At 47.2% G+C, this 27,081-nt stretch overlaps 1 protein-coding gene across 7 annotated transcripts in view; it reads left to right on the top strand.

Moving 5' to 3' along the window:
- Positions 1-26,211, top strand: part of MDM1 (Mdm1 nuclear protein) — a 32,097-nt gene extending 5,886 nt beyond the window's left edge. For 4 of the 7 annotated variants that reach the window (XM_068160957.1, XM_068160954.1, XM_068160958.1 and 1 more), the window contains 11 exons: positions 1,384-1,539; positions 4,131-4,264; positions 7,292-7,391; positions 10,571-10,609; positions 10,990-11,165; positions 11,778-12,053; positions 13,691-13,839; positions 15,148-15,278; positions 16,942-17,191; positions 18,067-18,135; positions 24,844-26,211. In XM_068160957.1, the coding sequence (XP_068017058.1) occupies positions 1,384-1,539; positions 4,131-4,264; positions 7,292-7,391; positions 10,571-10,609; positions 10,990-11,165; positions 11,778-12,053; positions 13,691-13,839; positions 15,148-15,278; positions 16,942-17,191; positions 18,067-18,135; positions 24,844-24,950 (1,587 nt within the window). In that variant the 3' untranslated portion in view covers positions 24,951-26,211. The remainder of the gene's footprint in view (positions 1-1,383; positions 1,540-4,130; positions 4,265-7,291; positions 7,392-10,570; positions 10,610-10,989; positions 11,166-11,777; positions 12,054-13,690; positions 13,840-15,147; positions 15,279-16,941; positions 17,192-18,066; positions 18,136-24,843) is intronic. The other 3 variants (XM_068160956.1, XM_068160961.1, XM_068160959.1) reach the window with 2 other exon arrangements.
- The last annotated feature ends 870 nt before the right edge of the window (positions 26,212-27,081 follow it).

Below are 27,081 nucleotides of genomic sequence, written 5' to 3'. Positions count from 1 at the left end.
CTTGAGGAAGAGCTTCTTTACTGTAAGGGTGACAGAGCACTGGAACAGGCTGCCCAGAGAGGTGGTGGAGTCTCCTTGTCTAGAGATCTTCAAAACCTGCCTGGATGTCCTCTTATGTGACCTGCCCTAAGTGGTCCTGTTTTGGAGGAGGGTTGGACTCGATCTCTGGAGGTCCCTTCCAACCCCTAGCACTGATTTTGTGATTCTGTGTGTAGAAGTACAGCATGTGCCTCATCCCCCTCACAGTAAAAAAGTTTTTTCTCATAGAATAACGTGGGTTGGAAGAGACCTTTAGGATCATCAAGTCCAACCATTAACCCAGCACTGCCAGGTCACCACTAAACCATGTCCTGCAGCACCACATCTCCAAAGCTTTGCAAACCCTCCAGGAATGGGGACTCCACCAGTACCATGCCTTCCATGTATTGCTTACCCCCTACAGCTGCCCATCTTGAGCTCTGCCTTCTGCACTAACCCTCTGGCATTTTGGTCCCATCTGAGTAGCTGTGTTCCTGCGTAATACAAAGCTGAGGTGTTTTAACCTCCTAAGTAGTGTCTGTCACCTTGCCTTCTACCTTCTCTCTTTTCAACACACAGTTGTGAATGATGGAAAAAAACTACACCTTTTTGCTTCATAATAAAGTATTAAATGGATAGACAGAGAGCAAAGGAGTGAAGAAAGGAGAAACCCAATCTCATCTGAAATACTTGCTGGCTCTATTGACAGTGGAACATGGAGCTAAGTCCCTAATCAAATGAAAAAACAGTCATAGAATTATAGAATTGTCAGGGTTGGAAGGGACATCAAGGATCAGCCAGTTCCAACCTCCCTGCCATGGGCAGGGACACCTCACACTACAGCAGGTTGCTCACAGCCACATCCAGCCTGGCTGCAAAAACCTCCAGGGATGAGGCTTCCACCACCTCCCTGGGCAACCTGTGCCAGTGTCTTCCTACCCTCATTGGGAAGACTTTCTTCCTAACATCCAATCTCAATCTACCCATTTCTAGTTTTGCTCCATTCCCCCCAGTCCTATCACTCCCTGACACCCTCAAAAGTCCCTCCCCAGCCTTCCTGTAGCCCACTTCAGATACTGCAAGGCCACAATTAGGTCTCCTCAGAGCCTTCTCTTCTCCAGACTGAACAGCCCCAACTCCCTCAGTCTGTCCTCATAGCAGAGGAGCTCCAGCCCTCTGATCATCCTCGTGGCCCTTCTCTGGACATGTTTCAGCACTTCCATATCTTTGTTGAGATGGAATTTCCTGTCACCATCTTTTTGCTCATGTGTGAGTGCATTTGCATGAATTGGTTAACTGATGCTGAAAAATTAAGGTAAGCAAATTGCACTTGGGTGGGTTTTTTATGCTTTCTTTCCCATCCAGGTTATTAGCAACACAAGTAAGTCCATGCCTCCACCTAAAACTCCTGCAATTACTTCTGCACCTGCATGTGAGAGAAATTCCAAGGAGTCTCTTCCTGTTAAGGATCCACAAGAGGGAGGTGGTTCACATGGGAAGGAATCTCTGGTTCAGGAGCAAGTAACTATTTTTATTGTTCATTTCTAGAAGTGTGGGCTCATTGTGAAATCTGTCAGTTACACTTCAGAGCTGTTGCCAATGACACTGTACTCAGTAGTGGGTTTGCTATAAGACTGAAAGGAACATTATACAGCCCTGCATGATCTTAGTGGGGTTTCTGGAGTGGGTTCTGTAGTGAATGCTTAGACCTCATCTTGAGAGGACCCCTGCTGAGACCTCATCTTGAGTACTGCATTCAGTTCTGGGCTCCCCAGTTCAAGAGGGGAGGGGTCTGGAGCACAGCCCTGTGAGGAGAGGCTGAGGGAGCTGGGGTTGCTTAGCCTGGAGAAGAGGAGGCTCAGGGGAGACCTTACTGCTGTCTACAACTACCTGAAGGGAGGTTGTAGCCAGGTGGGGGTTGGTCTGTTCTGCCAGGCAACCAGCACCAGAACAAGAGGACACAGTCTGAATCTGTGCCAGGGGAAATTTAGGCTGGAGGTGAGGAGAAAGTTCTTCCCAGCAAGAGAGATTGGCCGCTGGAATGTGCTGCCCAGGGAGGTGGTGGAGTCCCTGTCCCTGGAGGTGTTCAAGAGGGGATTGGATGAGGCACTTGAAGCCATGGTTTAGTTAGTCATGGTGTTGGGTGATAGGTTGGACTTGATGATCTTGGAGGTCCTTTGCAACCTTATTGATTCTATGATTCTATGATATACAAGGCTCTTCTTGTAGCTATCTCTCTTCCCTGTTAAAATAGAGCCATTGTCAGACAATGTGTTTACCAGGACCATTGCTGCCCAAAATGCACATTAGAGGGAGTACCTGTGGCTCAGCTTTAGCCCTTGGTACTTTTGATGTTGTTAAAGGCTATTGTTGGCTTGGAGGCATTATGATTTAAAACTGGGACCTGCCCACTGCATTAAATCTCCTCTGAGAGTGAGCAATTTGATGCCCCTTTTTACCTCTTTTGAACAGATGTGAAGAAAGCTTACAAGGTGTGAAGATTTCAGGAAGCATTTATTTCTTTTAATAGGTTATGAGGTTATGTTTTCCCAAGAGAGCTAATAGAGGAGCAGAAGGCTTGAGAAGGGAATTTTGTTGATAGTCTCTAGACCCCTTTTTGCTTAATACTGGAAACTTTGATTAATATATTGGATAAAACTTGGGGGGATTTTGGTGTGGATGTTTTTTTTTTCTTCTTGAACAATTCCAACAGAATCTTTGAAGATCTCTAGCAGAATTGGAAATCATGCATGAGACTTCCAGTATCTGAAGGAGGCCTACAAGAAAGCTGAGGAGGGACTTTTTAGGGTGTCAGGGAGTGATAGGACTGGGGGGAATGGATCCTAGCTAGAAGGGGGGTAGATTCAGATTGGATGTGAGGAAGAAGTTGTTCCCCATGAGGGTGGTGAGAGACTGGCACAGGTTGCCCAGGGAGGTGGTGGAGGCCTCATCCCTGGAAGGTTTTAAGGCCAGGCTGGATGTGGCTGTGAGCAACCTGCTGTAGTGTGAGGTGTCCCTGCCCATGGCAGGGGGGTTGGAACTGGCTGAGCCTTGAGGTCCCTTCCAACCCTGACAATTCTGTGATTTCTGAGAGGATAAAACAAGCAGGAAAAAAAGCTTAAACAACAAAATCAGCAGATACAGCAGATCAGCTTTGCTGTGAAGACAGAACAAATCAATCTGATCCTTTATACAGCAGAATGTCAGCAAATCAGATTTTTTTCCTTTTGGTTTGTTACAAACTGTTTTCTATTGCTTGGCTGTAAAGCTAGGAGGTTTTCCTTTTATAATTTATCACACATTCATTGAATCACAGAATGGTCTGGGTTAGAAGGGACCTCCAAAGGTCATCCAGTCCAACCCCCCCTGCAGTCAGCGGGGACATCCCCAACTTGATAAGACTGCCCAGAGCCCTGTCCAGCCTCACCTTGAATATCTCCAGGCATGAGACCTCAACCACCTTCCTGGGCAACCTGGTCCAGTGTTCCACCACCCTCATGGTAAAGAACCTGTTCCTAACATCCAATCTAAATCTGCTCTGCTCTAGTTTGAAGCCATTGCCCCTCATCCTGCCACTGCAGGCCTTTGCAAGCAGTCTCCATCCTCTTGTAGCCATTGCCCCTCATCCTGCCACTGCAGGCCTTTGCAAACAGTCTCCATCCTCTTGTAGCCCCCTTCAGGTTCTGGAAAGTTGCTATTAGGTCTCCCTGGATCCTCTTCTGCAGGCTGAACACCCCCAGCTCCCTCAGCCCGTCCTCATAGCAGAGGTGCTCCAGCCCCCTGATTGCAGAAATCTATGTGTTCAGTGTTGCACAGCTCGGGTTAGACTGCACACCTGGTGTTTGATTTCTGTGTTCCATGAATTTTGAGAAGCATACAAAATGGGTCACCTGCCTAAGTCAGTGTTGCACTCAAGAGTCTCAGCTTTGGCATTTGGCTGGTTTCTTTCTGCGTTAACAAAGGAAGGTGGTTCTTGGGTTGTCTTAAAGATGCAAACCAGCTAAAGATGACAATGAAGTGAACTCCTTGCAAAGAGCTTGTTGTCAGAAGGGATGTGGGAGCTTTCCAGACTGTCAGCTAATGTGGTATCTTTAAAACTATCTTTGCCTTAGAGTAAGAGGGAAGAGCCGATTCAAAAGCCAGCAGAAGATGCAGCAAAACAAGGGAAGTCAGAACACAAACAGCCTAAACAAAAAACTAAGCAACATAGCAGTCCAAAGCCCCTCTCTTTACATAGGAGTCATGGGTATGTATGAAATAGGAAAACCTAGCCTAGTAAGTAGGTGTACAGCAACCTGATGTTTAGAGTGGTGCAATCCATGCCATGCCCCCTTGCAGGGTTTGAGCTACCTGTGGGTATGTCTAAACCTGGTGTTCATTTCCATCCCCTCCTCCGGGCAGCCAAAGTGGGAGCTTTGTAGCCACACTTGTGCAGTTCAACCTCTGGTGCAGTAATAATACCATTCATAAATTCAGCATGAATGAAATGCAGTGGATGCAGTGCTGCTGCTAAGCTTTCAGCAAGTGCTTTGGTAGTTGTGTAATCGCCTTTCAAGCTGCTCTCCTGTCCTTGCTCTGTGCCTTAAAGCTGTGGTGGTTGTACTTGATGTCTGCTTTTTCTGGTGTGTATGGCAGAATACAGAATTAACCAGGTTGGAAAAGAACTTTGAGATCATCCAGTCCAACCTATCACCCAACACCATCTAAACCATGGCACCAAGTGCCTCATCCAGGCTCTTCCTAAACACTTCCAGGGATGGTGACTCCACCACCTCCCTGGGCAGCACATCCTAATGGCCAATCTCTCTTTCTGAGAAGAACCTCCCCTGACACAGCTTGAGACTGTGTCCTCTTGACCTTCTGTCCCAGACTACCAAAAGCAAATAAGAGGTAAAGGGAAGTAAAGAAATCTGTCCCCTTTAGGGTAGTCTGATCAGCATGGAAATAAAATGAAGTTGCATGCCACTGAGCGCTATCAAAATGGTTTTTATTCTCCTATCACCTGTGCTGCAGGATCTGAGCTCATGTTTTCATGTCTACACATCTGAGATGTGCTAAGAAAAATCAAACCCCCAAATGGATGAAGGTTTTAAAGTGCATTAATTAATTGAGCCCTGCTGTCTTTGTATGTCCCAGTGATTGCTTTCATTCACATGACTTGGCAGTTTTAAGGCACTAGGTTAAAGATGGGAGAGGAGGTTTAGCTAGGTCTGAATGCTGTTGGATGTTGGGAGGTGGTAATTATGAAGTAATTACTCCAAATTCTGGGAAATAAAGTTGCTTTATGAGAGAGTGAGTGGGTAGTTACTGTAGTGGAAACTTGGGTTTTTCATAGCTCTTTGACAGAGTAGTTTGCAGTTCATTTTTGTCAGGAGTGGTGTGTAAAAGTCTTCATCATTTGCTATGACTCACTCATTTAAGGACCAATTTTTGCCTCTTAGGCCTTCAGTGTGGCAGCACAAGACAGAAGTTTCCAAACCAGTGATGGGGTAAAATTGCTGTCAAAATGTGGAAGCTCTCAATACTCAGACAGGACTGTCACTCTGTATGCAGGCTGCATTGCCTGCATTGCTTGTGCAGCACAGTGACTGGGATCAAGGCACAGCACTGATGTGGGGTTTTTAGCTAGCCCATTACTTTTGCAACCAAACCAGGAGGCATTCTGTTAGCTTCAAAGAAAGGGAGATAGGGAAAGAAATTTTGAATAGAAAGGTGGTTTTTTGTTGTGGTCTTTTTACCTTGGTATTTTTCTCTTTACACAGTGCATTTACCTCTGACTTAAGGCTTTTATGATCTAATTCTGAAGTGAAAAAGACAGCTTTTCCACCCAGTGCTGAATGTACTTAAATAACAAAGCAGAATTAAATCCAAAGCTGATAAATCCACAGTTGAGTGCTAGAGGAATTGGGAACATTGCTTATTGCCTTCTAAAGGTTACATGGTGTTAATTTTTCTCTGTCTGTGTGTGTGAGCGTGGCAGAAGGAAAAAATGAACCCATCTTTTGAACTGCTGAGGCCTTTTGAAGATCAAAGCAAGCAGGACATAGTTAGATGAATTATAGTGACCATTGTTCTGGTAGTCAGATGTTTCTAACCCAAACAGTTCACCCCACCCATGTGCAGAGTGCTTTAAGAATGGAGGTCATAGGAGGAAATGTCTCAGACACATTAGTGCCAAACAAGGCTTTTGTGGTTTTTTTAATACACCTTCATAGAATCACAGAATTGTGAGGGTTGGAAGTGACCTCAAGGAGCATCCAGTTCCAACCCCCTGCCATGGGCAGGGACACCTCACACTACAGCAGGTTGCTCACAGCCACAGCCAGCCTGGCCATAAAAACCTCCAGGGATGAGGCTTCCACCACCTCCCTGGGCAACCTGTGCCAGTCTCTCACCACCCTCATGTGGAACAACTTCTTCCTAACCTCCAATCTGAATCTACCCATTTCTAGTTTTGCTCCATTCCCCCCAGTCATATCACTGCCTGACAGCCTAAAAAGTCCCTCCCCAGCTTTCTTGTAGCCCCCTGAAAACACTGGAAGGCCACCATAAGATCTCCTCAGAGCCTTCTCTTCTCCAGACTCAACAACCCCAACTCCCTCAGTCTGTCCTCATAGCAGAGCAGCTCCAGCCCTCTGCTCATCCTCATGGCCCTTCTCTGGACACCTTCCAGCACCTCCAGATCCTTCCTGTAATAGAGGCTCCAGAACTGGGCACAGTGCTCCAGCTGTGGTCTCACCAGAGTGGAGCAGAGAGGGAGAATCACCTCCCTGGCCCTGCTGGCTCTGCTTCTCTTGCTGCAGCCCAGGCTCTGGTTGGCTCTCTGGGCTGCAAGTGCTCCCTGCTGGCTCCTGTTGAGCTTCTCCTCCCCCAGCACCCCCAAGTCCTTTTCTTCAGGGCTGCTCTCAAGCCAGTCCCTGCCCAGCCTGTATCAGTGACTTAGACCAAGATGCTGCACTTTGCATTGAAACAATTAAGGCTTTTGTGTGTATTACAGTCTGCTGATTTGACTGTCAGGGCAATGGCTTCTGGCAGAAGGGTCGTGAGGAAAAACCATCAGAATTAACTGCTGGAAGAGCCACCAGCTGTGATTAAGCTTTCTCACAGCTTTCCTGGCTGGGCTGGTATGGATGAGTTGTGTTTCAAAGTGTGCATTTTTTACATCTCAGCCCTGATACTTAGGTGCAAATATCCTTATTATTGTGGATACAACTTTAAAACTGCTTGTTCTGTCTTTTTTTCCACCCCCCTCTCCTCATTCTTGATTTCTTAGGAAGATGAGCACTGAATATAGGTCAAAATTTTTGTCTCCAGCCCAGTATTTGTACAAAGATGGAGCTTGGTCTCGGATCAGGAGTAAAGGTCCCAACCAGGTGAGCACTCTTAAAGAAATCTGAAGCCTGAATATGCTTTGCATTTTGATCTTTAGGTGCAAAAAACCTTTGAATTGTGATGTTTATGAGATGCAGTTTTGAGATTGTAATGCTAATGACTCCAGCTCCCAAAGGTGAATATACAGAGACATTGAGGGCTACAAGGATGATGGAGCACTGCCTTCTGAGGACAGGCTGAGAACCCTGGGGCTGTTCAGTCTGGAGAGGAGAAGACTGAGAGGGGATCTGATCAATGCCTATCAATATCTGAGGGCTGGGGGTCAGGATGGAAGGGACAGGGACAGGCTCTGCTCACTTGTGCCCTGTGGCAGGAAAAGGGACAGTGGATGGAAACTCCAGCACAGGAGGCTCCACCTCAATATCAGGAAGAAATTCTTTACTGTAAGGGTCACATAGCACCAGAACAGGCTGCCCAGCGAGGTTGTGGAGTCTCCTTCTCTGGAGCCTTTCCAGCCCTGTCTGGATGTGTTCCTGTGTGACCTGTGCTGGATTCTGTGGTCCTGCTCTGGCAAGGGGGTTTGTCCCTTCCAATCCTTGACATCCTGTGATCCTGTGATCCCTGGAAGTTTTTAAGGTCAGGCTGGATGTGGCTGTGAGCAACCTGATCTACTGTGAGGTGTCCCTGCCCAGGAGGTTGTCCCTCCCTGGCAGGAGGGTTGGAACTGGCTGATCCTTGAGGTCCCTTCCAATCCATTCTGTTCTTCAAAGCTGTATCTAACCCTGCTTCTGATGGCTTCTTGAGACTCATCCTTGCTCAAGGTGCCTTCAGAACTTTCTCCCTTAGTTGGCAATGCACATGTGAGTCCAAAGCAGACTTTCTGAAGGTCTGAGACCAAACAGGCAAAAGACTGCAATAGAATCCTGGTGTGACCTTAGCTGTAAGCGATTACTCCTAGGCTGCTACTCCAAATACAAAGGATTGCTTTTCAGCAGGTTGACTAAAAATTCTCTTTGAGTTTGGCTTTTGAAAAATGAATGTGAGCAATTCATAATCACAGTAGGGACTCTCTGGGGCCTGTGTCCTGCTGAGATAATGCTCCCTCTGAGTCACTGAAGGCCAGGGTTGTCCTTTGTGCTTCTTCTCCAGTTGGCTGGAGACATAGTATTTTTCCCCCCCCTGCAGCGTCCTGCTGCTCTGGATTTATAGTCTGTCTGTTGTGGCTATCATAATTAATTTTTAATTCATCTATTTAGAGGGAATAATCCAACAGATCACCTCAGACTTCAAGCTCTCCTCTTAAAATGCCAAGTATATGTGTTTAATGGGCTGTGCTCTGGAAGTTTGGTGGGTCAAAGGGTGGGATGTTAGGCCTAAGTGGATTTCCATCTGCTGCATTCAGTCACTTTTAGTGGGTTTAGTGGAACTTGGGCCACTGAACTGTGTTCCTTGCAGGAAGATTGATGCAGGAAGTCTAGCATAAAAGAAGAATAAATAAAGGCTTTAAAAATATTGCCAGAGGAGGTGTCAGCACTACTTTGCTGCTCTTTGTCAGACTGCTTGCTTCCTGTGAATCGTTTTTCTTCTTAGTGAGCCAGAATTTGCACAACAACAGTGTCACAGAGTTATTTTTGATCAATTAAACACAGAAGTTTTGCTGTTGCTTTTTCTTCCTGCACTTTAATTGGGCTTGGGTGAAGGGACTGAAGGACACAAGGCATGGTGAGTGTTGAAATAGTTTAACCATAAAAATGACAGTGTGAACTCTGCAGTACAATGTCTAAAGAAAAGGCTTCTCCTTTTGTTTTTCCTCCTCCCTAAAACTAAACTACTTTTAGCCTAGAATGAAGCTGTACTGTGACCTGTGCTGTTTAATAATCACTGCTACAGACAGTGGGGTTGAGCTTAGCAGTGTTGTGGATACACCAGAGGGACAGGATGGCATCCACACACTGGACAGGTGGTGCCCAGGTGAACCCCATGAGGTTCAGCAAGAGCAAGTGCAGGGTTCTGAACCTGGGCTGGAACAATCCTCACTGTCAATACAGACTGGGGGAGAAGGGGATAGAAAGCAGCCCTAGGGAAAAGAACTCGGGGATGATGATGGATGAGAAGCTGGACATGAGCAGGCAGTGTGAGCTTGCAGCACAGAAGGCAAATCACATCCTGGGCTGCATCAAAAGATGTGTGGCCAGCAGGTCCAGAGAGGTGATTCTGCCACTTTGCTCTACTCTGGTGAGACCTCAGCTGGAGTACTGTGTACAGCTCTGGAGCCCTCAGTACAGGAAGGGCATGGAGCTGATGCAGCAGGTCCAGATGGGCCACAAAAATGATCAAGGAGTTGGAGCAGCTCTGCTACAAAGACAGGCTGAAGGAGCTGGGGGTGTGCAGCCTGGAGAAGAGGAGGCTCTGGGGAGACCTAATAGCAGCCTGGCAGTACCTGAAGAGGGCTACAGGAAGGGTGGAGAGAGACTGTTTGCAAAGGCCTGCAGTGATAGGACGAGGGACAATGGCTTCAAACTAGAGCAGAGCAGATTGAGATTGGATGTTAGGAACAAGTTCTTTACCATGAGGGTGTTGGAACACTGGAACAGGTTGCCCAGGGAGGTAGTTGGAGCCCCATTCCTGAAGATATTCAAGGTGAGGCTGGACAGGGCTCTGGGCAGCCCGATCTAGTGGAGGTTGTCCCTGCTGACTGCAGAGAGGTCAGATTGGTTGACCTTTGGAGGTTCCTTCTGGCCCAGACTATTCTGTGATTCTATGATGCAGTGATCCTGTGATGCTATGAATGATTTTGACATTATGTCCTCTGTACAGTACCATCAAGACGTGTCATGTAATCAGCAGCTCCTCACTGAGATAAGAGGAATGCCGCTGGAGACAGTTGGAGTGTTTGCAGCGTTCAAACAGTATTACACATGCACACAGATCCTAGTGACTTGACATAAGCATACATTGGTGTGTGGGGGATGTATTTCTGTGTGTTAAGTCTTAGAAATCTAAAGTACCTCCTCAAGGCTAGCAGCAAGTGGGGCAGTGCTAGTGCTGATGCATTGGTTTCACAGCTTTTTGCTGGATCTCAGGGAGGCAGCATAGAGCCACGCTGACAGGTGTTTAGTACTGATTTCTTACTCAGACTGAAACACAGTTACAAGAGTGATAATGATGACATGGGAGCAAAATAAGGCATTTAAGAATAATTTTGTATTCCTCTCCTTAGGCATCTCAAAACACCCTAAATTCCATGTGGTATATGGAGGTTGGTTGCATCTCAGTTGCATCTCTTTCAATGTTTGGAGCACTGTGTCTGATGAAAAGAGCTAGCATCCAGCACTAAACTCCTTCATGGCTGCTGCATAACTTCTTGTGCTCACTGTATGAGTAATGGACAGCTTTTTGCTGTAGCTTCATGGCTCAACCATGCTTATTAAATGCACACTTCTGTTATGTTTTGCTTGCCTTTCGTTGCATTTACTGCGGCATGCAATGTTTGTGCTGTGGGTGGCCCTGTGTACTATGAGTAACTTGGCTTTCTCCTTTAGCTGCCATTAGCTACTGCAAATATGCTATAATATTATAGACTACCAGTGAACTTTAGGCAGCCATGGAGCTTAGGAAACCTCCTTTGTTGATGTGCAGGTGAAAGAGCTTCGAGAAAGAGCAAAGGCTTACAGGCAGCGAGTAGAGGGAACTCACTTCTCCCGGTACCACCTCAATCAGATCCTGTCTGACAACAACAGTCTTTGGGATGTGTCTTCAACTTCCAGTTCAGAAGAAGGCATCAGCAGCAACATCAGAGCACTAGATCTTGCTGGGTAAGGTCATCATTCGTGCTTGGGATTCTGTAGCTTTGGAACAGAACAAGATGCTGAATATCGGAGGAAATTCAGTCTGGAGAAGAAGAGGCTCCAAGGAGACCTAATTATGGCCAGGGTCTGAAGGGGGCTACAAGAAAGCTGGGGAGGGACTTTTGAGGGTGTCAGGGAGTGATAGGACTGGGGGGAATGGAACAAAACTAGAAATGGGTAGATTCAGGTTGGATGTTAGGAAGAAGTTCTTCCCCATGAGGGTGGTGAGAGACTGGCAGAGGTTGCCCAGGGAGGTGGTGGAAGCCTCATCCCTGGAGGATTTTAAGGCCAGGCTGGCTGTGGCTGTGAGCAACCTGCTGTAGTGTGAGGTGTCCCTGCCCATGGCAGGGGGTTGGAGCCAGATGCTCCTTGAGGTCCTTTTCATCCCTAAAAATTCTATGATTCTAAATGTAACCTTTCATCTTGTCAGCTGTGCCACTTTTCAATATCAGAGCTGTGCTGGTAGCAAGAGACTGAACTGGATGGCTGTGTTGTCCATAGGCATGTCTGTCTTGTGCAGATCAATGGTTTGAAACACTGCTTCAGTGGGATGAAACACTGCTTGCTTTTGTTACTTAGAGTTTCTGATAAGGAGACTGCACCAAGCCCCAAAATGCTGCAGCAGCCTGACTCCAGAGAACAGCCACATCAGGACAGCACTGAGAGGAAAGAGCTACCAGATGCCTCAGCTGTTCCAGTCAAAAGGCGTTTAGCTTGGGGTGAGCCAGAAGGCACCAAAGAAAGGGAGAATCCAAAGGCAACAGAAGAGGAAGGAACCCAAGATGAGCAGGCTGCAGTTGTGGCTCAGCAGTTAGAAGGAACTAAGAAGGATGTCAATGAAGATAAGAAAGAAGGGTAAAACTAAACGGTTTGTTTGTGTGTGTGTGGGGGTGTGTATGTTTATATACTTTTTTTACTCAAAGGATGCCAATGAAGACAAGAAAATGGAAGGGTAAAACTAAATGGGGTTGTTTTGAGTGTAGAATAGTATAGAGTAGAATTAACCAGGTTGGAAAAGACCTTGGAGATCATCCAGTCCAGCCTATCACTCCACACCATCTAATCAACTAAACCATGGCACCAAGTGCCTCATCCAGGCTCTTTTGAAACACTTCCAGTGATGGTGACTCCACCACCTCCCTGGGCAGCACATTCCAATGGCCAAGCTCTCTTTCTGGGAAGAATTTCTTCCTACCATCCAGCCTAAACCTCCCCTGGCACAGCTTGAGACTATGTCCTCTGGTGCTGGTTGCCTGGGAGAAGAGACCAACCCCCACCTGGCTGCAACTTCCCCTCAGGTAGTTGTAGAGAGCAATAAGGTCTCCCCTGAGTCTCCTATTCACCAGGCTAAGCAACCCCAGGTTCCTTGCATAGTGTGGCTATGCCACCAGCTCCTTTCCAAATGCATCTGGAGGAAGAAGGCAGAAGTGGTAGTGCTGATTTGCCTAGGGGCAAGAGTGGCTACCTGAATGTGGGGGATGTTTGGTTCCAGTTCCACCGCACTGACAGGTGGCAACCAGGTTTGACTCTTTTCTAGGTGAGTACTCAGCCCTCCTGTTGAATCTCTGCTACTGGAAAGCAATACATTCAATGTTTACTGGGACAGAGGGAATCTGATTTTTGCAGCTTGAGACTGTTTGTGTTTTATCCATTTACATAAAGAAATCAGAAGCGGAGGCTCCACATCTGGAATCCAGGATTCCACGTTGCAAGCAGATGTTTTAGCTGTAGGCTGTTGGTGTTTTATAGCCCTAACTTTCTGGCCTTAGGTTTCATTGTAGGAGTGTGTGCTCTTGTGGCCAAGAAAGCCAAGGCCATTCTGGGCTGGATTAGAAGGGCTGTGGTTAGTAGGTTGAGAGAGGTTCTCCTGCCCCTGTACGCTGCCCTGGTGAAGCCACATCTGGAATCTTGTGTCCAGTTCTGGGCCCTCAGTTCAAAAAGTACCTCAGGGAACTGCTTGAAAGAGTCCAGCACAGAGCCACAAAGATGATGGAGTGGAACATCTTCCTTAGGAGGAGAGCCTGAGGGAGCTGAGGGCTCTGTAGCTTGGAGAGGAGGAGCCTGAGAGGTGACCTCATCCATGTTGATAAAGAGGTGCAGGGTGAGTGCCAAGAGGCTGGAGCCAGGCTCTGCTGGGTGATGCCCAATGCCAGCACAAGGGGCAGTGGTGGAAGCTGAGGCAGAGGAAGCTCCATGGAAACAGGAGGCAAATGTTTTCCCTGTGAGGGTGACAGAGCCCTGGAAGAGGCTGCCCAGGGGGGTTGTGGAGTTGTCCCTTGCTGGAGATACTCAAAACCTGCCTGGATGTGTTCCTGTGTGATCTGCTCTAGGTGCTCCTGCTCTGGCAGGGGGGTTGGACTGGATGAGCTTTCAAGGTCCTTTCCAACCCCTAACATTCTGTGACTCTGTGATATTAGAAACAAAATGCTACAGTGCACAACTCCTTTAATAATTTATCTCTCTCTTTTTGGCTAATTAATTTTTTTTTTCAGTGAGAGTGCCTTGGTGCTGAACTCCTCTGCAGCTGTGTCAAATTCTTCTTCTGCATCCTCGAGGGTGGGCGGCCGGCTTCCTACTCCAAAGCTGAGAGCTCTCGGTGGAGCTCGGAGGACTCATCATGATCTTACTACCCCAGCTGTTGGTAAAAAGACTTTCAAATGCAAAGCAGGAGTTCAAGAACTAAAGGAAGATCTAAAGGAAGAACTAAAGGGCTGAGCCCAGAGGGTGGTGGTGAATGGTGCCACATCCAGCTGGCAGCCAGGCACTAGTGGTGTGCCCCAAGGATCAGTGCTGGGCCCTGTGCTCTTTAACATCTTCATTGATGATCTGGATGAGGGCATTGAGTCCATCATCAGTAAATTTGCTGAAGACACCAAGCTGGGGGCAGGAGTTGATCTGCTGGAGGGTAGAGAGGCTCTGCAGAGGGACCTCAACAGGCTGGACAGATGGGCAGAGTCCAAGGGCAGGAGATTGAACACATCCAAGTGCCAGGTTCTGCACATTGGCCACAACAACCCCATGCAGTGCTACAGGCTGGGGTCAGAATGGCTGGAGAGCGGCCAGGCAGAGAGGGACCTGGGGTTGCTGGTTGATGGTAGGCTGAACATGAGCCTGCAGTGTGCCCAGGCAGCCAAGAGAGCCAATGGCATCCTGGCCTGCATCAGGAACAGTGTGGCCAGCAGGAGCAGGGAGGTCATTCTGCCCCTGTACACTGCACTGGTTAGGCCACACCTCGAGTCCTGTGTCCAGTTCTGGGCTCCTCAGTTTAGGAAGGAGGTTGACTTGCTGGAGCATGTCCAGAGAAGGGCAACGAAGTTGGTGAGGGGTTTGGAACACAGCCCTGTGAGGAGAGGCTGAGGGAGCTGGGGTTGCTTAGCCTGGAGGAGACTCAGGGGTGACCTTATTGCTCTCTACAACTACCTGAAGGGAGGTTGTAGCCAGGCAGAGGTTGGTGTCTTCTCCCAGGCAGCCAGCACCAGAACAAGAGGACACAGTCTCAGGCTGTGCCAGGGGAGGTTTAGGCTGGAGGTTAGGAAGAAGTTCTACCCAGAGAGAGTGATTGCCCATTGGAATGGGCTGCCTGGGGAGGTGGTGGAGTCACCATCATTGGAGGTGTTCAGGAGGAGACTTGATGGGGTGCTTGGTGCCATGGGTTAGTTGTTTAGGTGGGTTGGATTGGTTGATGGGCTGGCACGATGATCTTGAAGGTCTCTTCCAACCTGGTTTATTCTATTCTAAGATAAAAAATAAAAGAAAAAGACCCATCCCTGGAGGTGTTCAAGAGGGGATTGGACGTGGCACTTGGTGCCATGGTTTAGTAGTCATGAGGTGTTGGGTGACAGGTTGGGCTTCATGATCTTTGAGGTCTTTTCCAACCCTCTTGATTCTATGATTCTAAATGAATCTATTAGATTACTTGAAGTAATAACAGTCTTCTCCACTCTAACAGGAGGTGCAGTTTTAGTGTCTCCTCCTAAGCTGAGGTCATCATCTTCACAGAGGAGAACAAGAGGTTTAGGAGCACACCCTTCTGCTGCTAAGAAGGGGGCTAGAGAGGCTTCAAAAAGAAGGCCCTTCCAGGTGAGCCAGAAAAGGACTTGCCATTGTGCATTTTAAGAATGTGCTTTGAAGTCATTGTGAATAAATTACCTAATAAATTGTGTGTTTTGAGAGCTGTCATTTCCTCTTCTAAAACTCTCAGCATCTGTGATTCAAAATGGCTGATGGCTGAAGACAATATTTTTGTCTTGGGGTGTACCCAGCAAAAATATTGGAGTGAGATTCAGTGAACTCTATTTTGGCTTTCTCTGCTAAATGCACAGGATCTGCTGTAAAAAAAACCCAAACAAAATACCCCCCACAAACAAACAACCCTGCCATCAGGAGCTGTTGGTCCTGGGCTGCATCAAGAGAAGCAAAGCCAGGAGGTCGAGGGTGGTGATTCTCCCCCTCTGCTGTGCTCTGGTGAGACCCCACCTGGAGTACTGCCTCCAGTTCTGGAGCCTCTGTTAGAGGAAGGATCTGGAGGTGCTGGAATGTGTCCAGAGAAGGGCCATGAGAGTGTCAGGGAGTGATAGGACTGGGGGGAATGGAAAAAAAACTAGAAATGGGTAGATTCAGATTGGATGTCAGGAAGAAGTTCTTCCCCATGAGGGTGGTGAGAGACTGGCACAGGTTGCCCAGGGAGTTCTGGAGCCTCTATTGCAAGAGGGATGTGGAGGTGCTGGAAGGTGTCCAGAGAAGGGCCACAAGGATGATCAGAGGGCTGGAGCACCTCTCCTGTGAGGACAGACTGAGGGAGTTGGGGCTGTTCAGTCTGGAGAAGAGAAGGCTCTCAGGTGACCTCATTGTGGCCTTCCAGTATCTGAAGGGGGCCTACAGGAAGGCTGGGGAAGGACTTCTCAGGATCTCAGGGAGTGATAGGACTAGGGGGAATGGAATGAAGCTGGAGGTGGGGAGATTCAGGCTGGAGGTGAGGAGGAAGTTCTTCCCCATGAGAGTGGTGAAGCCCTGGAATGGGTTGTCCAGGGAGGAGGTCGAGGCCCCGTCCTTGGAGGTGTTTAAGCCCAGGCTGGATGAGGCTCTGTCCAGCCTGATCTAGTGTGAGGTGTCCCTGCCCATGGCAGGGGGGTTGGAACTAGATGATCCTTGTGGTCCCTTCCAACCCTGAATGATACTACGATGATACTATGATACTATGATGATCATCTGTAGTGAGTTCTGTAACAGAAGCAGGCACAATTGCATTAGCAGCTGATCACAGAGTCATAGAACAGTTGGGACTGGGAGGGACCTTAAAGATCATCCAGTTCCAACACCCCAGCCATGGGCAGGGACACCTTCCACTAGACCAGCTTGCTGAAAGCCCCATCCAGCTTGGTCTAGACCACTTCCAGGGAGGGAACATCCACAACATCTCTGGTAACCTGTTCCAGTGCCTCACAATTAAGTTAGTTTAAAATCTAACAGGTTTTTTTTGTTGCTTGGAAGAAAAGTAGCTTTTGGTTTGACCTGGCTAGATGACTTCCAGACCATGTTAAACACTTGCTATCAGGAATGCATTTTCTTTAAGCTTAATACTTAAAGAAGTATTGAAGAAGTACTTCACAAGCTTGAAATACTTCTTCCAGTACCCTCCTGAGCAGTGTAACCACATAAGCCAACATCTGCTGCTTGTGTGTGGATCTGTAGATGAGATGCTGGTATGGGGTTCTTACTGATTGTAATTTCTCTTGTGTTTTAGGGTGTGGAAGCTGTTTCACTCCTTACTTCTCCACCTGCTGGGCTTGGAACTTTGGATCCTCTGCCACTTAGGCAGGAGCTGTGGCCTCCTAACAGTGTTTCTAACCAGCAAGTTCCTATTGCTTCAGCTCATCAAAGGCATTCCTCTACACCTCCTGTGCTGAAGTCAGCCCAAAACTGTGCTATGCCTTTCTGGAAGCCATCTCCTCGTATTCAAGGGACTCTCAAGGATCCAGAATTCCAGCACAATGGTGGGGTTTGTGTACTAACAGGTTGTGTTTAGAGTGCTGCAGGATGGAAGTGGCTACTCTGCAGCATCCAGGCCAAGAGAGTGCTGGGTTGGCTGCCTTACAGGCTCTACAAAGAACATGTTGTTTGTAAACAGAAGCTTTTCCATTATATCTTTAGTCTTGATGAGGAAATGTGCACATCTCAGAGGTACAGAATACAGAATTAACCAGGTTGGAAAAGACCTCAGAGATCATCAAGTCCAACCTATTACCCAACACCATCTAATCAACTAAACCATGGCACCAAGTGCCTCATCCAGGCTCTTCTTAAACACTCCCAGGGATGGTGACTCCACCACCTCCCTGGGCAGCACATTCCAATGGGCAATCTCTCTTGCTGGGAAGAATTTCTTCCTCACCTCCAGCCTAAACCTCCCCTGGCGCAGCTTGAGACTGTGTCCTCTTGTTCTGGTGCTGCTTGCCTGGGAGAGACCCAGGCACTTTGATCTGGCTGTTCCTTGATCTGGATGCTCCTTGAGGCCCCTTCCAACCCTAACAATTCTATGATTCTGTGAAGTGGGTGTCAGGTTAAGTGGGATAGTGAAATGCAGATTAGTTTCCTTGGGACCCAAGATTGAAATTGATGCTGAGTTCTAGCTCTGCACCTTGACGGCAGTTTACTCACTGTCATCTACCAAAGATAGCTGCACTGAGGAGAACACAGTGGAGTAAGTTTATTTTACCTCAGGGTGGAGTAAAAGCATCTCTTGGAGTGTTTGCTGTTTGTAAAACTTAGTGTTTTGGAAATGACATTTTAGAAGGGCTCTAAATGGGAAGAGTTTCCTTTGCTCTCTTTTGAAACGATTCAAAAGTATGCCTTTGACTTTTTGTCTTAGGGAATCTTGGCAATCCCAAACCAAGGTCTTTCCAGTTACCCCTTCAGGAAAGGAACCATAATGATGAAGGTATTTCATGTCTCAAAATATTGTTGTGTATCCTGTGTGTGTATGGATGAATTTTAACTTGTGCACTGATGTGAAAGATCTCTGAATGTAGTAAGACAGACTGTCTTATATGTTTGCATGAGTAACTACCACATTGTTCTACTAAAATGATGTAAAGATTATGGTTATGGGGAGGTGAACCCAAATCAACCTCATGAGGTTCAGCAAGACCAAGGGCAAGGTTCTGCAGCTGGGTTGGGGCAATCCCCAGCATAAGTGTAGGCTGGGCAGGGGCTGGCTTGAAGAAAAGGACTTGGGGGTGCTGGGGGATGAGAAGCTCAACAGGAGCCAGCAGTGAGCACTTGCAGCCCAGAGAGCCAAGCAGAGCCTGGGCTGCAGCAAGAGAAGTGTGGCCAGCAGGGCCAGGGAGGTGATTCTCCCCCTCTGTTCCACTCTGGTGAGACCCCACCTGGAGTACTGTGTCCAGTTCTATTACAGGAATACTGTGTCCTCTATTACAGGAAGGATCTGGAGGTGCTGGAAGGTGCCCAGAGAAGGGCCATGAGGATGAGCAGAGGGCTGGAGCTGCTCTGCTATGAGGAAAGACTGAGGGAGTTGGGGCTGTTCAGTCTGGAGAAGAGAAAGCTCTAAGGAGACCTAGTTGTGGCCTTGCAGTATCTGAAGGGGGCTACAAGAAAGCTGGGAAGGGTCATTTTAGGGTGTCAGGTAGAGATAGGACTGGGGGGAATGGAGCAAAACTAGAAATGGGTAGATTCAGATTGGGTGTTAGGAAGAAGTTGTTCCCCATGAGGGTGGTGAGAGACTGGCACAGGTTGCCCAGGGAGGTGGTGGAAGCCTCATCCCTGGAGGTTTTTGCAGCCAGGCTGGCTGTGGCTGTGAGCCACTTAATCTAGTGGAGGATGCCCCTGCTGACTACAAGGAGGGGATGAACTAGGTGATCCTTGCGATCTCTTCCAGCCCTGATGATTCTGTGATTCTAGTAATCTGAAGCATGAATCTGGAGGTGTATTTTAAGACAAAGCCATTTAAATGCAGCTGAAAATTAAGTAGACCATTGTGGTTCAAGCTTGCTGAGTTCCATACTTAAAATCATTTCCTCCCCACAAGATTTTTTTTAAGCTTTTCTGTCTATAGCAACAGATGTAAACTGCAGAACCATCCCAGCTCAGGCTTTGCAGCTGCAATAGCTTTGGATGCAACTTTACAAGTACCAAGCATCTTAAGAGAGAAGATTTTCTTTGTGAAACTTCAGCAACAGATGTGCAGCATGGAATGATCCTGCTCATTGTCGTTAACACCTGCTCCTCTGCTCAGTGCCTTAGGGGTACTTAATGGCATCCTGTTACTCTGATTGCTTTTGTTGTGGGTTTAAGAGCCATAGAGTTCCTTAAGGTACTCCAGAAAGGGCCAGATCACCCAGGAAGTGGACATCACAGGATCACAGGATATTAGGGGTAGGAAGGAACCTCCAAAGATTATTGAGTCAAACCCCCCTGCCAGAGCAGGAACACAGAATCCAGCACAGGTCACACAGGAACACATCCAGACAGGGCTGGAAAGGCTCCAGAGAAGGAGACTCCACAACCTCTCTGGGCAGACTGCTCCAGGGCTCTGGGACCCTTACAGTAAAGAAGTTCCTCCTGATGTTGAGGTGGAACCTCCTGTGCTGTAGTTTCCATCCATTGCCTCTTGTCCTACCACAGGGCACAAGTGAGCAGAGGCTGTCCCTGTCCCTTCTTTCCTGACCCCCAGCCCTCAGATATTTATAGACATTGATCACATCCGCTCTAAGTTCTCTCTTCTCCAGACTAAACAGCCTCAGGTCTCTCAGCCTCTCCTCTTAGGGCAGTCCTCAAGGCCCTTCAGCACTCTGGTAGCCCCCTGTTAGACACAGTATTCCAGGTGTGGTCTCACCAGGGCAGAGTAGAGGGGGAGGAAAACCTCCCTTGGGCTGCTGGACACACTTCTCTTAATGCAGCCCAGGATACCACCAGAAGGTGTACTCTTTTGTTATTTCATTCCCATCAGCCTGCATCTCCCTTCCCTATATAAGCTGGATGCTTAGTTTCTGAATAGAATAGAATAGAATAGAATAGAATAGAATAGAATAGAATAGAATAGAATAGAATAGAATAGAATAGAATAGAATAGAATAGAATAGAATGGAATGGAATAGAATGGAATGGAATAGAATAGAGGTAGGAAGTGCCCTTTGAGGTTGTTGAGTCCAACCTATCATTCAACACCACCTTACCCTAATACCTAACACCTCCTGACAACTAAACCATGGCACCAAGTGCCTCATCCAGGCTCTCCCTAAACACCTCCAGGGATGGTGACTCCACCACCTCCCTGGGCAGCACATCCCAATGGCCAATCTCTCTTTCTGGGAAGAACTTCTTCCTAACATCCAGCCTTTTTCCTTCCTTTTTCCCTCTCTCTCTCTCTTTTCCCAACTGAACCTTATCTCTTGTATGGAATTTCAGGGGAGGCTTTCAGCCTTGGGCAGCCTGGTAGTAAGCTGAACATCAGTGTGCCCAGGTGGCCAAGAAGGCCAATGGCATCCTGCCTGGATCAGGAATAATGTGGCCAGCAGGAGCAAGGAAGTCAATCTGCCCTGGACTCAGCACTGGTTAGGCCACACCTGGAGTCCTGTGTCCAGTTCTGGGTCCCTCAGTTTAGGAAAGATGTTGAGTTGCTGGAAGGTGTCCAGAGAAGGGCAACAAAGCTGGGGAGGGGTCTGGAGCACAGCTCTGTGAGGAGAGGCTGAGGGAGCTGAGGTTGCTTAGCCTGGAGAAGAGGAGCTCAGGAGAGACCTTCTTGCTCTCTACAACTACCTGAAGGGTACAAGAAGGATGGAGAGAAACTGTTTGCAAAGGCCTGCAAGGACAGGACAAGGAGCAATGGTTTCAAACTAGAGAAGAACAGATTTAGATTGGATATCAGGAAGAAGTTCTTTACTCTGAAGGTGGTGGAACACTGGAACAGGTTGCCCAGGGAGGTGGTTGTGGCCCCATCCCTGGAGATATTCAAGGTGAGGCTGGACATGTCCCTGTGCAGCCTGATCTAGTTGGGGATGTCCCTGCTGACTGCAGAGGGGGTTGGCCTGGATGACCTTTGGAGGTCCCTTCTGGCCTGGATGATTCTGTGACGCTCTGGTTCTGTGACTCTCTGGTTCTGTGTTTCTGTGATTCTCTGAACAGTATCTCCATTTAAGCTTCCATTTTTTCTAATCCTGTGTGGAGTGGAGAGTTTTCTTTTTCTCTTCTGGGGAGGGGTAAAAATGCTTCTCTCCCCTCCCTAAAACTACAACAGCTGTTAGGGGCTTTTTTTCCCTGTTTAGTGTAAAGTTAATGCTGGGGAGCAGCCAGTGCACCACTGCACTGCATTTTTGTGCCTTTTGTGGGCAGACACAAACTCACTCAGTAGTGTGAATCAGCCAAAGGCACTGCAGCCTCATTAGCTTGAGCTGCTGTATGCTGTTTCTTAGCACAGTGATGAGATTGAGCTTGATGTGGTGCTCTGCTAGCTGCAGGCCTCTGGGTTTGGCTCAGATTAGACTATGGGCAGAGCAAGCATCTCTCTGATTGCAGTTTATTTATAAACACACCACAGAGAAACCTAAAGCCTTTTGCTGTGCCTCTTAGGCTTCTTTGCTTCTTGGTTTTGAGAAGGGTTCAGGCCAATTCTCTGTTTTACTCACTGCAGTTGGCTGAAAACTCTGTGGGTTGTGCAGATGGCTCAGCCAAGCATCTGCAAAATCCTACAGCACTCTGCACCTCCCTGCACACAGATTCAATACTCTTAACTGCTGTTCCTTTTTGTTTGTTGTTTTTTTTCCTCACAGGGAGTTCATGTGCCCATTTCTTTTCATGCACATGCAAACCTGGGAGTTACTCCAATTGCATGTGTGCAGAAGTGCAGTTAGCAGTTCTCTCACACATGGCAGTGTAGCTGTTAGGCGCAGTGTGTGGGCTTCTTACACTGACCACTGTATTTCAGGCTCTTTACTATGAGGGTGGTGGGACACTGCATGATTAGAAACAGCCTCAGGGCTGGACTCTGGGCTGGAGTAGGCATGTGGAAGAGTGAGCCTCTGTATCATCCTCTCAGGTCATTTAAATTACAGTTGAATTCTACTTCCTTAAAGATCTATATAAATGGACCACAGGTAACATAGGCTCCAGGGAGACCTAATAGCAGCATTCCAGTACCTGAAGGGGGCTACAGGAAGGATGGAGAGAGACTGCAGTGACAGGATGAAGCAATGGCTTCAAAGTAGAGAAGGGCAGGTTTAGATTGGATGTTAGGAACAGCTTCTTTACTATGAGGATGGTGGAACACTGGAACAGGTTGTCCAGAGGGGTGGTTGAGGCTCCATCCCTGGAGATATTCGAGGTGAAGCTCAACAGGGCTCTGGGCAATCTGATTCAGTTGAGGATGTCCCTGCTGACTGCAGGGGGGTATCGCACTGGATGAGATTTGGAGGTCTCTTCCAACCCAGAGCATTCTGTGATTCTGTGTTTCTACAATGTAGATATGCTGTAAAAACTTAATTGAAGCAGTGGCAAAGTAAAGTGTCAGGACTGAGCTGAGGAAGTTTTATTTGTTTGCTGGGAGGAGGGTTACAAAAAGTTGTAATTAGAAATAGTAATGTCACAGAAAGAGTTACTGGCCACTGGGATGGGCTGCCCAGGGAGGTGGTGGAGTCACCATCACTAGAGGTGTTTAGGAAGAGACTGGATGGGGTGCTTGGTGCCATGGTTTAGTGGATTAGATGGTGTTGGGTGATAGGTTGATCTAGAAGGTCTTTTCCAACCTGGTCTAATCCTATCCTATTCTATCCTATCCCATCCCATCCTATCTCATCCTATCCCATCCTATCCCATCCTATCCTATCCTACTCTGATCTCCTTAAATCCATTATAGGAGAAGAATGTAATTAAGGCCATTTTTTCATCCAGCCAGAGTTGCAGTAAGATTTTAATAGTGATGTTAGATAAGTACAGTGTGCTTTGTATCAGAGAAGCAGCTTCCAGGGTGCTTCATTTTATTGAGTCCTGCTGGGTGTGAAGTGGACCCTGGATTCAGAAAGAGGACCTTTCAAAAGTCCATTTTTAAAGCATGCTTCTTCTTGTCTGTGTGTTAAACTTCCTGGGGTTTCTCAGAAGACATTTGGCAGCTTGTGGCACACCAGAGCAGTGTGGCTCAGAAGGGCTCTTTCGGGGTTCTGACATTTGTCATGTTTTATATCAGAAGAGAAGGCTCCAAGGAGACCTTCTTGTGGCCTTCCAGTATCTGAAGGAGGCTACAAGAAAGCTGGGGAGGGACTTTCTAGGGTGATAGGGAGTGATAGGAGTGGGGGGAATGGAGCAAAACTAGAAATGGGTAGGCTCAGATTGGATGTTAGGAAGAAGTTGTTCCCCATGAGGGTGGTGAGAGACTGGCACAGGTTGCCCAGGGTTGAAGCCTCATCCCTGGAGGTTTTTGCAGCCAGGCTGGCTGTGGCTGTGAGCAACCTGCTGTAGTGTGAGGTGTCCCTGCCCATGGCAGGGGGGCTGGAACTGGCTGGTCCTTGAGGTCCCTTCCAGCCCTAACAATTCTATGATTCTAAGGTTGTTTGCTTTGCTTGAAGTGATGGGTTTCATCCAAGAGCATGATAGTATGAGAGTCTGGTCTATACAGAATTCAGTGGCACAGGAACAATTTCTGAGGTCTTCTGAGACAGGACTGTAAATGCAAAGAGCACAGAATTTTAGGGGCCAGAAGGGACCTTGAAAGATCATCCAGTCCAACCCCTCTGCCAGAGCAAGATGACTTGGAGCGTTGAGCAATTCCCAGGGGACAGGAGGGAGTTGGACATGTAGCTCTCTTAAACTTACCAAGCACCCTAGTAGCTGTCCAGTGAGATTCCTCTCCTGCATATCACAGAAACATTCAGGTTGGAAGAGACCCTCAAGATCCCCAAGTTCAACCCAGACCCCTACTCTGCAAGGCTCACCACTAAACCAGAGCCCCAAGCACCACATCCAAACCTCTTTGAAACACAGCCAGACCTGGGGACTCCACCACCTTCCTGGGCAGCACATTCCAATCCCTGACCACTCTTGTCCTGGAAAAAGGTTTCCTAATCACAGAGAATCACAGAATCAACCAGGTTGGAAGAGACCTCCACGATCATCAAGTCCAACTGATCACCCAACCCTAACTAATCAAGTAAACCATGTCACTAAGTGCCTCATCCAGGCTTTTCTTAAACACCTCCAGGGACATTGTTGTCCAGTCTGAACCTCCCCAGTAGCAGCTTGAGGCCATTCCCTCTTGTTCTATCACTACCTGGGAGAAGACACCAGCACCAACCTCTGCACAACCTCCTTTCAGGTAGCTGTAGAGAGCCAGGAGGTCTCCCCTCAGCCTCCTCTGTTTCACACTACCCATCCCCAGCTCCTTCAGTTGCTCTTCATCAGATTTATTCTCCATGCCCTTCCCCAGCTTCCTTGCCCTGCTCTGCCCTGGCTCCAGCACCAGTTGCTGGTGCACAGTGTAAATAGAGCGCGTCGTGGTACTATGTCAGCATCCGTTGCGAAAGAGGGCACGAAAATATTTGCTCTTTCATAGTCTGCCATAAATGTCAGCTGTGGTTTAATGTGTCTGTTTAATCTTCTGGCTGTTTAACTTCTTCTCTTGTTGCTTTCCCCCCCTCCCCAGAGGACAGGTTGTCGCAGATTTCTGCTCGCTCAGCAGCCTCCAGCTCGCTTGCGTCTCAGATACTGGAACGAGCTCAGAAGAGGAAGGATTTCTGGGGCAAGACATAATTTCTGCCATCCAGCTGGATGACAGCTGTTCTGTAGAATGATTTGGGGGGTTGTAGTGTGCATTTTAAAAGCTTGTGGTTGTAGATACTGTAGAATCATCAGGGTGGGAAGGGACCTCAAGGATCATCCAGTTCCAACCACCCCCTGCCTTGGGCAGGGACACCTCACACTAGATCAGGTGCAGCATCCTTTCACTTCTCACTGATCAGGCCAAACTTTTAGGACTTGCCATCCCAATCTAAAATGCCAGTGTTTCAAGCAGTGTTTATATCCTTTATATCATAGAGTCATAGTATTGTTAGGGTTGGAAGAGACCTCAAGGATCATCTAGTTCCAAGCCCCCTGATATGGGCAGGGACACCTCACACTAGATCAGGTGCAGCATCCTTTCACTTCTCACTGATCAGGCCAAACTTTTAGAACTTCCCACGCCAATCTAAAATGTCAGTGTTTCAAGCAGTGTTTATATCACTCCACAATCTCTGGGCAGCCTGTTCCAGTGCTCTGGGATCCCTACAGTCAAGTTCTTCCTCATGGTGAGGTGGAACTTCCTGTGCTGGAGTTTCCGTCCTTGTCCTGTCCCAGGGCACAAGTGAGCAGAGGCTGTCCCTGTCCTTTCCTTTCTGACCCCCAGCCCTCAGATATTTATAGACATTTATTAGATCCCCTTTTGCTCTTCTCCTCTCCAGACTTCTCTGGAGACTTTTCAGCCCTGTCTGGATGTGTTCCTGTGTGACCTGTGCTGGCCTCTATGATCCTGCTCTGGCAGGGGGTTTGGACTCAAAGGTCTCCAGAGGTCCTTTCCCACACCTAACATCCTATGTGATCCTCTGTGTGTGTGTGAGAGTTATGTCTTAATTTATTATGTCACAACATTGCTGTGAGGTTTTATGTTGAGGGTGTTTTTGGGGTTGAGGTTTTTTTATAGTGGCACCTCTTGAAGCTGAGATGATTTACTTCTTTTTTTATGCAACCAGTGTGTTGCTTTTCAAGATACTCTGTTGTGGTCATGCCCCTGAATACTGTCCTAGGTCAACAGCACCAAACACCTCAGTTGCTTGATTTTTTAACCAGCCCTCCTAAAGGCAGCTGTGGTGTATTTGTTTATGTTACTGTATGAATTGTCAGTGCAACACAGTGCTGTAACAAAACCACATTTACTACTTACTGCTCTTAACTTGCTGCCAAAAACATTCACATTACTTCATTAGATAGCTAGCATGCAAAATGCAGGGGTTTGAAAAAAGAAAAAAGAAAAAAGAAAAGAAAAGAAAAGAAAAGAAAAGAAAAGAAAAGAAAAGAAAAGAAAAGAAAAGAAAAGAAAAGAAAAGAAAAAAGAAAAGAAAAGAAAAGAAAAGAAAAGAAAAGAAAAGAAAAGAAAAGAAAAGAAAAGAAAAGAAAAGAAAAGAAAAGAAAAAAGAGAAAAGAAAAGAAAAGAAAAGAAAAGAAAAGAAAAAAGAGAAGAAAAGAAAAGAGAAGAAAAAAGAGAAAAGAAAAGAAAAGAAAAGAAAAGAAAAGAAAAGAAAAGAAAAGAAAAGAAAAGAAAAGAAAAGAAAAGAAAAGAGAAAAGAAAAGAAAAAAGAAAAGAAAAGAAAAGAAAAGAAAAAAGAAAAGAAAAGAAAAGAAAAGAAAAGAAAAGAGAAGAGAAAAGAAAAGAAAAAAGAAAAGAAAAGAAAAGAAAAGAAAAGAAAAGAAAAGAAAAGAAAAGAAAAGAAAAGAAAAGAAAAGAAAAGAAAAGAAAAGAAAAGAAAAGAAAAGAAAAGAAAAGAAAAGAAAAGAAAAGAAAAGAAAAGAAAAGAAAAGAGCAAAGCAAAGAAAAGGAGAAAAAAGAAAAGGAGAAAAAAGAAAAGAATTAACCAGGTTGGAAAAGACCTTTGAGATCACCCAGTCCAACCTATCCCCCAACACCATAGCAGCACCTAAACCATGGCACTGAGTGCCTCAGCCAGTCTCTTCCTAAACACTTCCAGTGATGGTGACTCCTCCACCTCCCTGGGCAGCACATTCCAATGGCCAAGCTCTCTGTCTGGGAAGAATTTCACATCCAGCCTAAATCTCACAGCTTGAGACTGTGTTCTCTTGTTCTGGTGCTGGTTGTCTGGGAGAAGAGATCAACCCCTACCTGGCTACA

This window comes from Melanerpes formicivorus, unplaced genomic scaffold (genome assembly GCF_026170545.1).
Source record: "Melanerpes formicivorus ecotype bairdi unplaced genomic scaffold, bMelFor1.0.p_v2 SCAF_54, whole genome shotgun sequence".
Taxonomy (NCBI): domain Eukaryota; kingdom Metazoa; phylum Chordata; class Aves; order Piciformes; family Picidae; genus Melanerpes; species Melanerpes formicivorus.
Note: the sequence above shows the minus strand (reverse complement) of the source record. Positions and strands in the feature narration are given on the sequence as shown.